Genomic DNA, 12,820 nt, shown 5'->3' with positions numbered 1-12,820 from the left:
GTAATAGTTCCCATTACAAGTGAGAGCAGATTCGTTCCTCTTTAACTCTGAAGGGCAGGGTGATAGTGTGATTGGTGTCCTTTGTGCGGGAAGAGCCATTTCCATCAGCCTTGCATTCTTTGCAGACGGGGCACTGTCTCCACTCCCCTCACAGCTCCCAGGGCCCCGCCCTCTGCCCTGGTCAAGGCCGCAGCCCACTGCTCTCTTGCACTCCAGTTTCCTAGTCCCTGGTGGGGCCGATGCCCTTGAACACATTACACATTTTTTCCAGTCAGTGTGCTCTCATGAGCTTAAGAGCTTTGTACTATCTGGGACAAAGGATATTTTTCGAGCTCCAAATAACTCGGCTCTCTCAAAAACTGGGACCTATCATTTTCGGGGCCATTTATTCCCCATCTTTCATTTCTTTCAAGGACCTCTTACTGTTCTTTACAAATGCTATCACCACTCTCTATAAGTGATCAAATGTATGAGGCTTGATAAATCTGTTCTACTTGCACAATTTGATTGATGGTCCACTCATCATCTATCCTTGGAGAATGTCTGAAAACTCAGTATGGACTTCACTCCAGATACAGAGATAAACAGCATGTGATCAAAAACATTTTTTTAAAAATTACAAAACGTATTTACATGAAATTAAAGTTGGTTTTAATCAATTCTTTTTGAGCCTTTCAAAGTTATAGCCATCGTTTCCCATTTCTCAGGCCTGCCTGATTTTCTGTTGGCTCCCTACAGGGGAAAATGCGATTTTTTTTTCTACTTTCTCTTGCAAGAGCTGAGAAAAAGGAAAAGAGATAGCAGCTATGTAGCTGCAGGAGCAGCCAAGCAAGAGATGGATTCAACAGGAGAAATTCAATGGATCCCAAAAGATTCCCTAGGATTTGATATCCTGCTGCTTAGGGTACAATTTGTTGTAATAAGAAACTGAAGATTTTCTGTCAGGAAAGTCAAAGTACTCAGTGATGGCCTGTGAAAGTTCAAAAAAAAAAGTGAAACGCAATGGGAAATGGTTTTATTCTGGAAATGCTTTCATAAATAGGCAGAGAGAAGACCATTTCTCAGAGAATATACACTGGTGAACACAGAAGATGAAATGCTTTCCTGGGCAGGCACCTAATCCCAGGGTGAAGCACAGCCTTCATCTTGCTCCTTGGGGAGGCTGTTTACCAGGAATCAGGCATATGTAACAGACGAGCAGTATTTCCTGTGTCCAGACCTGGCCTGGGGTCTCTAGAGGCAAAGTAAGTGTGGGGATGGGTGAGGTTGGCCCACGGCTGTGGGCTTTTCTCGTCTGAGAGGAGGAACGTGGCTGTGGGCAGTGTGCTGACCTAACAATCCCAGCACAGGGGGCGTGGGTGGACTAAAGTTCAGCAGAGGATTTCAACACTATGATCCAGGATAAAGCAGAAGGTGGGGCCTCTGAAAGATGGTCAGGCAGTGGCCAGGAGGCAGCAGGAAGCACGGCGTTCACACATGTTCTGCTGTGCAAGCCATGCTGGGGGCGACGTGCGGGTCACCGTCCCCTTCCCAGCAGGGGCTGTACATATACCAGCAGCGCCCACTCATTTCTGCCACCCTTAAGTCAGGTGGGAATACCCAGGTTGGATTAAGGCTTGGTCTGTGACGCTGTCAGACGATCTAGGCCTGTCTGCTACCACCCAGAGCTCTGTCAGAATCGGCAGCCCTTGTTCAAGGTGGCGGCCGTGGGCAGAGGAGCTGCTGCCTCCAGGAGAATGGGAGGGTTGGGGGGTCAGTGCCTCATGGCAGTTCCATGCACAGACTGCCCTTTATTTCTCTTTCAGAACTAAGACCACAAAGCTGGGTCATTTTCATACGACTAGTGGGCTCAGGGCTGGAACCACCCAGCATGCTGGTCAATAAAGATGTCTTCACCCAAACACACAGGTGACATCTCCAGCACGATGGTTAGAGCGAAAGGGAAGTTAGAGTGTTTTTAGAGGAGTGGACCATGGATGGTGAGATGTTTGCATTTCTCTGCTGCCCCAAGAAAAGTGCAGCCAGAGAAACTACTCATCCTGCTCTTTTTTTTTTTTTTTAAAGTGTGTAATTCAGTGGTGTTTAATACATTCACACTGTTGTACAACTATCATCACTGTCTAGTTCCAGAACATTTCCATCATGCCAATCATCCTGTTCTTCTTTATTCGCCTACCAAAAGCCTCACACTAGCTCCAGGTTATCTGGACCCAGAAAACACAAGTAGGCATGAGCCCAAGACAGTAGTTTAGTAAACACACATGCACAGGAACTGCTGCATCTCATCTTTGGTGCTGTCCTCTCCTTCTTCCTCTTCCTCCTCCTTCCTCTTTTCTTTCCTTTGCTTTCTTTTTCCTTTTACTGTATTTCTAGATTCTGAATTAACAGAGCTCTTTGGAATTAAATTAAGCGCCTGATATTAAACCTGTTAAATCAAGAGTGCGTGGCCTCAATGGGCCCCTACCCCCACTGCCAGGCCGGTGGTCACTGCCCCAGTGTCAAGACAAGGGACTGTGGCTAAGAAATCAATCTCACAGAACTGGCAGTAAAGAACTGAAGGCCTGATTAGAGGTATCAGGTAACTCGGTATTTTACACAAACATGCACACAGAGCTCAAAATCTCATATAGGGGTTTGGCCACCAAAGATACTTTAATTGAAAATTACAGTGTGGAAAAAAATGATTAAGTGGCTAAGGTATTACTGTCCACATCAGTAAGCAGAGAATAAAACATTTGTTCATTCATTGGGTGAAATAATTCTGTAAATCTCACCATGGAAGACAGATGGCAAACAAGGTAAGTGAACAGAACACTAGGTGAAGCTCAGATTCTCATGTCCCCTCCCCGGTGGAGACCCGGCTCTGCTTTACCTCTGGGTCCTCCTCTGTGAGTGTGGCTGAGAGAAGTCCTATGACAGATACCACAGCCAAGACCCTGCTGTGGAAGAATAAGCTTCACTGACAGGGATAAGGACACAAGCATCCTCCTGGAGCAACCTTACAAGGTCTGTGCGACACGGCGAGATGAGGGAACAGCAGAGCAGGCGCAGGTAAGTGCTGAGTGAGCGAGTGACTGCGCCCTCGTAATGTGCAGCCACACGCTCTGCTGGCTGCTGGACTAGAATGTCATATTGATGGATGACAAAAACCCACAAAAGACCAATTGTATGTCTTAAGAAAGCCAGCTTGAAGACAGTAGTAGGAAGGTACTGCTGTGATGAAACCGTACATTTCACCAACTTATCTGCTAAAGCTTCCGAGGGAAAAGTTAAAAAATTACTGGCAGAGTAAAAACGGATATGGCTGCTAAGTAATTACCGGCAATCTCTGAGTTACAAACACTGACTTGTAACTATGCCGTGTACACAAACCACCAGCTGCATTTTGCTTCCATTCTTCTGACATCTTTTTTTTCTGACAACAAAGCACAGAAGACGATCTGAGATGAAATCTTACTCTTTCGTGATTTCTTCCCCTTGAGGAGGACTTCATACCCTCACCTCCTTCTCTGCTCACAGTGCCAGACCCTTCATCACTCCTGTTCTTCTGCCTCTTTCCAGGTAATTTACAAAATGTCATTCCCAGCACTATTTGTGGACAAGTAAATCAATACAAGCAAACCTCACTCTATAAGAACAGACTTTGATCAGGAAAAGGCCCGTATATATTATGAAATGAATTTAAATCAGATATTATCAGTATCATGCTATCTGTTCTTAACTCTTGAGAGAAAAGAGGGACATTTTGGTGGATGGAGGGGCACAATTTGGTAATTGTTATCTACACTGAAAATGAACATAACCTTTGATGCAGCAAGTCAGCATTCAGGAATTTATCACGTGGACTCACCCTATGGGTTCAGCCACATCAGAACACGAGGATATAGGACGTGGCTGTTAATCACAGTACTGTTTGACGTGGTAAACATACACGGAGACCCGAGGGACTGATGGACAAATTATGGCACAGTCATGAGATGATATACTAGGTATTTGTTAAAAAGAATGAGGTAGACACTCAGGAGTCGATCTGCACAGATGTCCACACTTTGTTGTAAAGTGAAAAAAAGGAAGTTATGGAACATGAGACAGAGAGTGACCCTATTTTTTCCTTCTCTCTCCCACTAAGGAGAATTCTTGGCTTCTCCATCCCTTTTCTCCTTCTCACCTTTCCTTCCCCACCTGCCACACTATTAGGTATATTTAATAGATCAGGATTGAGACCGAGTCTCTCCCCAAGAAAGAAAAGAAGAGAGACAGAGAGCGAGGAAAGGAGGGGAAAGTGGGGCTTTGGAATAGACTCAGACGAGTGCCTCACACATTGAAAAGTTCAGAAGGAAACTTACCATGGCTTTCTTTAGGGAGTGGAACAGGAGTGTGAAAGATGAAGGTGATTTTTACCTTTCCATTGTTTTGAAGATGTCCTTTCCTAGGAGTATATATTATTCTTATATCAAAAATTAATAGAATGTGAGAAGATATTGAAAGTCCTACTCAAAGCCTTAAAAAGCCTCTGTTATCTCCATATCATCTTCTGGTTCCTAAAGAAATCAAGTTTAATTTATATTCAACATAATTTAAATGTTAGTTTTTAAACTATGTTCAATTTTGTTTTTGTATTTCTTTCTCCTTTTAATTTTTTTTTTTTTTTTAATTTATGGCCTACATTGATGATGCTGAGCAGACTTTCATGGGCTAGTCCAGAGGATCTCAGCATGGCCTGTAACACCGTCTTCAATAAGAAAATGCTTTCCAAGTTCTAATCTACCAATTGGCAAACTAACTTTCGAACCCAACTCATCATATAGCTGAGATCTGACTGAATTAAAATTTTCAGTAAAATCCGTGAAATACCTTTAAACGTTTATAGTGCTAGCAGACAGATGACTGCATGTATAATCACAGATACACACACAGATACTCTCAGGAGGAGTATCATGAGCCAATACTAAAGATTACACATTCTGTTACATGTGAATTAATTCTAAATTGCTTTATGAAATGTAAATTATTTATGTTGCATCATAAAAAGAACTTCTATTGAGTAAAAATAAATGATGGAGTGGCAAGAAGGGAGCTGAGGGCAATGTGGTGATCTGGATAAACATGGAAAAAGGGACACCTTCTCCTCTAAGGTCAGCAGTTAAGATTTAGCCAAGGTCAGCAGTGACAAAATCATCACTGGAGCCTTGACCTCAATCTAGTTGTTGAAAACAGTATATCAACATTGTAAATCTGTCACGGCAGATGGCAATCCACTCATTGCTCAGTAACGCATGCCCAACCGCCCGTGTCCTTGGCCACAGGTGGACAAAAAGCCCACGTGGAGTATTTGCGGGAAGACAGTGCAGACAGCTGAGGCCCACGGTTCGAGCTCCCTTGCACACACCTGCGGGGCGAAAACCACTGCCCACCTTGGGATTCCTGCCTCACACTCTAAGATTTTTAAAGGGCGTTCAGGGCATCTGACCCGTTTGTCCCTTATTTTCACTTCTGCCTGAGCGAAAGGGGAACAAGGCCACGTGTGCCCGCATCCACCCTCTCATTTCTCTTAACTCTGATGGTGTGGGTTACACAGCCCTTTCCTCTGCTACAACTTGAAAGCAAACAGTTCAGATCTCACTCATTTGAAGTGGATCATTGCAGATTCGATTTCTTGAAATACAGAGCACTGCAGAGCAACTCCTTAATAAGCTCCAGGGAGGAGAAATGGAGGGAAGTTTGGAAATGTGTTGTCCAGTGTAAGAACAGAGGGTACATTTACAGAGAGACCGTGACCTGCCAGACACCAGGGAAACAGAACCAGAAGTATTCCAAACAACACGGAGTACATTCTGGTGGGCTTGGCCTCGCTTACAAGAAAGGCCTCTTTGTTTGATTCAAGTTTAAGTCCGTGAGACTGCCCGTTAATTAGATGGTAAGAAAGTCCTTCAGAGAAGCCTTGGTGGGTATGGAGAAAAGAGGATTCAAAAGTACGTGCAGAACGAGCACCCTCAAAGGTGTGCGGCCTTCTTAAGGAATCAGGGGACCAACGTATGTTCCTGTGCCCGGGGGGGGGCCTCGCTGTGGAAGGGAAGGGGGGGATGGGAGGGAACGGTCAGCACACGTCCAGTCCCAGGCAGCAGTGTGGGGCGAGCGGCTGCTGCAGGCGTCTGGAGGAAGGAGGATTTTCTGTCGCTGTCTCCTGGCGGGCGTCCAGCCACTCACCCAGCGGCCTGTGGCTTGGCGCCCTGAGACCCAGCCCTGAGTTCAGAAAGGGAACGCCAACCGTCCCCAACCTGCCTCTCATTGCAACACCGAGGCTCAGAGAATGAACGAAGCCTTATCTCTTTGTATTCAATTCATGTTTTCTGAGAACCCACAGGATTCATCATATCTAACAGACATTTCACGCTCTTGGGAAAGTCTACAGTCTCAGCCCTCAAGGCAATCTCTTATAAGTTTGATTAAAACTGACTCACAGTCTGGATTCCAAAGCTGTTCAACCACAAGGCAGTGGAAGAAACCATGTAGAGAAGTTCTGAAAACACCCCCAGGGTCACCCTGGTGCCGTGGCTGGCCTATGGGCTCTTGCCATGCACCTGGCTGGTGGGTCTATGCCACCTTTAGGTTATTCTCTGTCTGCACCATGCTCCTGGCTTCCTGACCAAATACCTCATTTCCAGCTTCCTCTCTTTGCCTGAACTGATATCCAAGACCCTGGACTTGCTTCTGTTCTTATCGTGTTGATCATATTTTCTGAGAACCCACAAGATTCATCATACCTAACACAAATTTCATGCTTATGGGAAAGTCTACAGTCGCAGCCCTCAAGGCACCTCCAGTCTTCTCCCTTCCATTGTCTTCTGAGGCTCTTCCTCACCTGGGGACAGGTGGTACGCTGGGCTCTGCCTCCCTCCCCTCCTTCCCTGAGAACCACTTCCCTGCCTGCTGCCCACGTTGCATAGGTCTAGACCCTTAGGGTTGACATCATGTTTGCATGGTCTTCAGAGCTGGGAAACTCAGTATTTGCCCGGAATGGTGCCCCTCCTCCCCAGGGACCTCCCCCACCTTCCTCAGGTCCCAGATACTTTCAGGGCACCTTCCCCACAGTGAGTGACCTTGTTCTCTGTGCTGGAGATGGCTATTCCAATCTCAGATGATGGTATGTATGTCTCTGTGCCCTTTCTTCTGGACTAATCTATCTCATCTTCCAAACTTATGTTCTTAGCCCACTGCAAACCAGGGTCCACACCCACCAGCACCAAATTCTCAGCACCAGACTCTACCCTTCCTCCGAAAGCTCCTCTGAGTTACCAGACATCTAGGGGCAAAACACGCACTGATCTGGAGGAGCTGAGGCTGGCCAAGAAACAATTAATTACCAGTAGTTCCTTCCTCTGACTTAATGACATGTTTGAGCAGGGCCATCTCCCTGCTCTTTTGCTTGGGTCATAAGGTGGTTATGAGGTCAAACGATTTGAGTGAAGGCACCGCGGGAAGCATAACGCCCCGAGAAACGGAAGAAATCAGCACTGCTGTCAGCCAGACGGAGGGCCGCACCCCATCGTCCTCACCTGGATCAGCAGGGCTGATGGCACAGCCCCACCCCCAGGCCATGTCTGCGCCGTGCTCCTCTCTGCTCCCCCGCACTCTGCACTTGCCTCTGCCATCGCAAGCAGCACACCTTATTAGACTCACTGGCTCCACGTGGAGACAGCATCTCATTAGTCCCTGCACACTCACAGTGCCTGACACACGGAAGGAACTTTACAAATGATGCCTGAGTGCATAAGGGAACAAAGGTTTGGTTTTACACACTGATTGAGAAGGAGATGGAACACTCTGGTAAAGCAGCAGTGATCAGGACGATGCCACCCTCTCGAGCCTTTGCCCCAAGGACAGACACAGCAGCCCCGATGTGAGCCTCTCCTGGGGACTCACCTGTAGGGCTCCATGGTCCGGATGCCGTAGAACAACGCCTCCTCCAGCAGCCCCAGGTTGATGCAGGCGTCCATGGCGCAGTCGAGCACCTTCAGTTGGTAGATGTTGATGTCGGGGAGCCGCTCCGCGTTGCTGCTCAGGATTGTCTGGCACATGGCCAGAACCTGTTCCCACTCTGTTATTAACCTTAGTTAAGGACTCATTGTCTTCAGCAAGAAAAAACAAAAGTAAAATGAGATTCTCTAAAAGGCTGAAGAGCTCCCAGGCACAGGAGGGAAGGAAGCGTCCATTATTTTGCACAGATGAGCTGCCTGAAAACACACTTGAGAAACAAAAACATGTAAGTGGTGTCTCAGAGAAGGAAATTCTGTTTATATCAACAAACCATCTTCCAGCCAAGCCTGTGCTTTGGGGATTAGATTTCCAGAGAAGCATTCTTCCTTCCTACTCCTACACGTATTCTCTAAACCTAGTCATGAAATGAATGCCGCTGTTTATTAGACTGAGCTAAAGACTAAGTGAGTTCAGTTTAAAATTATTTACTCTGTTAGTTTCCGTTTCAAAACTGGTCTGAAATTACAGAAGCTTTAGAGAGACTCCTTTTGAAAAACAAGGAGCTCATTTTTGCTTCTATGTCATTTGAACCTTGGGCATATATGAAACCAAAAACACAACCCACAGGCACACACTAAGGGAAACAATTGAAAACAATCTATTTCCACTGGATCTCAAATTTAAGTTTTTTGACTATAAAGCAAAAGTGATCCAAGTCTATACTTTAAATAAAGTATTCTCATTTTAAACCCCCAAAGTAAAAGATAAACATTAAGAACATGTGGCTTATGTACATAAATTGCAGGCAGGGGGAAAGGATGCTTTAAAAAGGATGGGGAGAAGACCCAACATTCACTTTGGAGCCACACCAACTTTCTGATTAACTGTGAGTCCACAACTTACTCTCATGGAGCCTCGGTTCGACCTCACTTTTTAAAACTGACGAGGCAGTTTAGAGGATGGAGGGTGTGGTATGTGCAGCCTGCCTTGGGTCCTCTGAGGTGAACTCCCTCAGGAGCACAGCTGCAGGTGAGAGAGAGCACAGGACACAGGGACCTCACACAGTTTCCTCCCTTTGCTGCTGTGTTAGGCGAGGCCCAGGCCAAGGAGGACCCTAGGCTGCGACTGCCTGGCTCCCACTCCTCCCTCACCTTCAACCGCGTAGCTCCCAGTTCCTCTGCTTCCATAGGCTGGAATTCCATAGGGCGCAAGGCCTGCAGATTTACAGAAATGGCGAAGCGTTTGCCCGCAGAAAAAGCTGGATTTAAACCTAAGCTAGTTCTGTCATTTATCAGATTTGGGGTTCTGAGGAAGTTACCTATGCTTTGAAGTAGGCCAGAAATAAAAATGCCTCATGTTGCTGTCAGAATTAAATAAGATACTGTATGTAAAAATTTAAAAAATGCTTCATGTGTTCTCTCCTAAGTCAGGCAGAATTGTGTATGTGGCACAGGGCAAGAGGACATTTTGGGGCATGCTCGAAAATCACACTACAAATACCAGTGCGCTCCTTCTCCTTTTATTGTGTCGTGACCTCTGAGCGTGACCAGCCTGAGGAACATGGTTCAGCGGCCTAAAGTTTGATCCCACCCGCCCTCCCCGTGCCCCTCCATGCACCGCTCACACCCCGCCCTCCACTCTCGCACAATCCAGCGCTCTCTGCTCCGTCCTGCCCCCAGCTCAAAGCTTCTTCCTCAGGTCCTAACAGAGCATCCCCCGTCCTGGGCCGAGAGCCCACCTGTGCTTCCACGCTCCTTTGCCCCTCCCTCCCGCAAAATCTACCTCTTCCAGCATTCAGACTTTCAGGACGCTGCTTTCCAACACACCAACAAACACTTCTGAGGAACCAGTCAAGCTACCTGTGTGAGTGGGAGATCATATCTTTAATAACTCTCACAAGAAATATATTTGTCTTTCAGTGGGGGCCTCTGGAGGCATAAGAAGTGACCTTACAGGCCTGACTTCCTGGGTAGAACTTCAAGCCCCACAACACACGGCTGAGGGCCTGTCTGTACATGACACTATAATTTTAGGACGCATCCTGTCTGAGGAGTTGACTCTGGTCTTGGAAGAGGTACATTAATTGAAGAAAAGTGACTTGGTGACTTCCTGCTGTAATCGTCTGGTGTGTATGTTTAAAGTTTGCTGCACGTAACCCCCAGAGGCTGGGGGAGGCCGTATCTTAGGCAACGCAATGGTTTGGTAGCAGGCTGCCAGGCTAAGCTCTGTGGCTTTCACCCCAGGATTAGATATCTGCTGGACTGTCAGGAGGAAAGCCTGTCTCTTACACAAGGCTAGGCATTTCTGTGGCAAGACTGTGACTCTACTTTAACATCACATTGTGTGATCTCCATGATTATTTGCCTATTCATTTACGTATGCTCCAATTTTAAAGAGGTTTCAGGTGACAAGCCTTAGAAGTAAAAACCAGACACAGCCACTGATAGGAATACATCTACTTTATCCCCCAGCAAGCTGGGAGGGACCACATGATAACTTCCCTTCAAAACACTGGCAACAGTCACCTGGCAAACAAGGCAAACCTTTCCTGTAAAACACCTCAGTTAGCAAAAAAAAAAATATGGAATAATTTTAACTAAGAGGCTTGTCTCCCAAGCGAATGCTGACGTGTATGTGCTCAAAAATTTAGTCCCTGGCAGTTGCTGGGTGTTCACCACAAGTCACTCTGTTCCAGTGCGGAGAGCAGGGCAGATGCCCACCTGAAGAGAAGAAACTACCGATGACAGAACAGACACCTTTCTGCAAACCTTCTGTGACCATAAGAGGACTGGGGGAGAGAGAAGGGGGAACACAGTGAATCCCCTTGGGAGTTAACCAGCTCCTTGAGGCTCAAAGGCTGACGGACCGCGGGCTCTTACTCACGGTCCTCCACTGCTTACAGCCCTCCTGCGGTCCCCTCACCTTTAACGTCTGGGCTCCATGCACAGCATTTAAGGCCTGACCACGTCCCCCTCTCTCACACTGAATAACTGCACCTGTAGCAGCAGGTGGCTGCACATTCTACACGTGCACAGGCTCCTCCCTGGGTGCCAGGGGTGGGGTTTCCCTTCTTCACCTTGGCCTGGTGAACACCTCCTAACCCTCCCAGACACAACCCAATGACATGTTGCCTCCTCTGTGAAACCTACTGTAACCTCCCAAAGTTGACCTTCTTTAACCTCTGATGCCCCTCAAATATTAATGTACGTGTGTGCTGCTCCACTACGCATGAGAGCTGAGAGTGCAGGGTTGTGTCTTCTTAATCCTTCCTGGACCATAAGTGGGTTATAACTGACAAGGCACCTGGCACACGGTCCATCTTCAGTAAAGCTGTGAGACTCAACTGGTCATCCTTGGGCCCTAATTCCACTGCAGGGGACCACACAGGACAAGTCTTCTCTGCAGTGTACCAGCTCTTTGAGCCCAAGAGCAGGCCTCTTGCTCTCAAATTTGGCTATTTTTCCAAAGTCTCCCATCCTGTTCACAGACAGGGCTTCAAATACCATTTTGATCCTGGTTCCATCACTCAAAACATTTTAATTTTTCTATATCCTTTTTAATATGTCCTACCCCAAACTGAAGAGAAAATTCCAGATATGATCAGACTAATACTATTGTCTTTCTCATTTTCTATTCTCTAGTTCTGTTAATGCAGCCCAAGATCACAGTAGTTTTTTTTGTTTGTTTTTTGCGGGGGGGCGGGGGCAGAGATTATGTCATAGTCTTTTATTAATTTTGCTGTTTACTAAAACCCTAAAATTCTTTCACAAATTCTGTTGCTAAGCTTTATGTATACTTATACATTTGAACTTTTTGGCCCAAATAGAAGACGTTATATACACTCTTGTTGAATTTCACCTTTTTCATCTTCATCTCAGGCATCATGGCATCATTCAAACCTTCAAAGATCTTTTGAGCTCTTGATTCTAACATTCCACCTCTGCCATCCTCCCCATTCACACATCTTTGGGAATGTAATGAACCTGTGCTTTATATCCTCATTCAAGGTACAGAATCAAAGGTGGAAGAGGACAGAGATGGGAACAGAGCACTCCACAGTGACAGTGATTCACGAAGCATCATTTTCTCAGTAGGGCTATTCAACCATTCAGTGAGATGTCTGGTCACGCTAGCATCTACCATAAAGTTCTTGCCTACTTTTTTTTATCAAATCTTGTTCTGAAGTCTACATACAAACTTTACCAAAGAAAGCCATGACTCTGCAGACTCACCTGCTCTTAGTGAAACCATGCAGCATCCTGGTGATCACAGCTTCCTTTCCATTCCTTTAGCAGCCAATTCTAGATTCTTTAGCAAAACTGCTAACAACAAACAACCCACTGGGCTATACATTTCAGAAATTACTTAGTTCACCTTTAAAAAAATAGGAACATCTGTCTAACAGCCTCTCCTGTTCTTTACAATTCTTTAAAGAACACTGTAGATTAGAAACCTCACTTGTAGATTTTCTTAGTGCCTGGGATATAATTTACCCAAGGCATCTGATGACCTTTCACAATATTTTTTATCTACTTTGGTCTCTTTCTCCTTACCTTGTGGTTTCCTTTTGACACATTTTGGCTCAAGCTAACTCCTCTACCAGAAGTGACCCCCTCTGAGCTTCTGCCTATCCAAACCCTGTTCCTGATTCAGGCTACCTTTCACACAATATAACATCGGTGGAGCCTTCCCAGAGGACCTCCATCATAAGTGCACTCTCCTTACTCTAAAATTTGACCCACTCATGGTCCTTACTATTTATGCCAAGAAAATGTATTGTGCGCAACTCCCACTGCCATTGCAGTCATAGTTGACTACAGTCACTAAACTATAAGGATTCTAA

At 46.1% G+C, this 12,820-nt stretch overlaps 1 protein-coding gene across 2 annotated transcripts in view; it reads right to left on the bottom strand.

Annotated features, from left to right (window-relative positions):
* Positions 1-12,820, bottom strand: part of SMYD3 (SET and MYND domain containing 3) — a 684,321-nt gene that overhangs the window by 85,080 nt on the left and 586,421 nt on the right. For both annotated transcript variants that reach the window (XM_057726238.1, XM_057726239.1), the window contains one exon: positions 7,924-8,098. In XM_057726238.1, the coding sequence (XP_057582221.1) occupies positions 7,924-8,098 (175 nt within the window). The remainder of the gene's footprint in view (positions 1-7,923; positions 8,099-12,820) is intronic.

The sequence above is a fragment of the Hippopotamus amphibius genome, chromosome 3 (assembly GCF_030028045.1).
Source record: "Hippopotamus amphibius kiboko isolate mHipAmp2 chromosome 3, mHipAmp2.hap2, whole genome shotgun sequence".
Classification (NCBI taxonomy): Eukaryota; Metazoa; Chordata; class Mammalia; order Artiodactyla; family Hippopotamidae; genus Hippopotamus; species Hippopotamus amphibius.
Note: the sequence above shows the minus strand (reverse complement) of the source record. Positions and strands in the feature narration are given on the sequence as shown.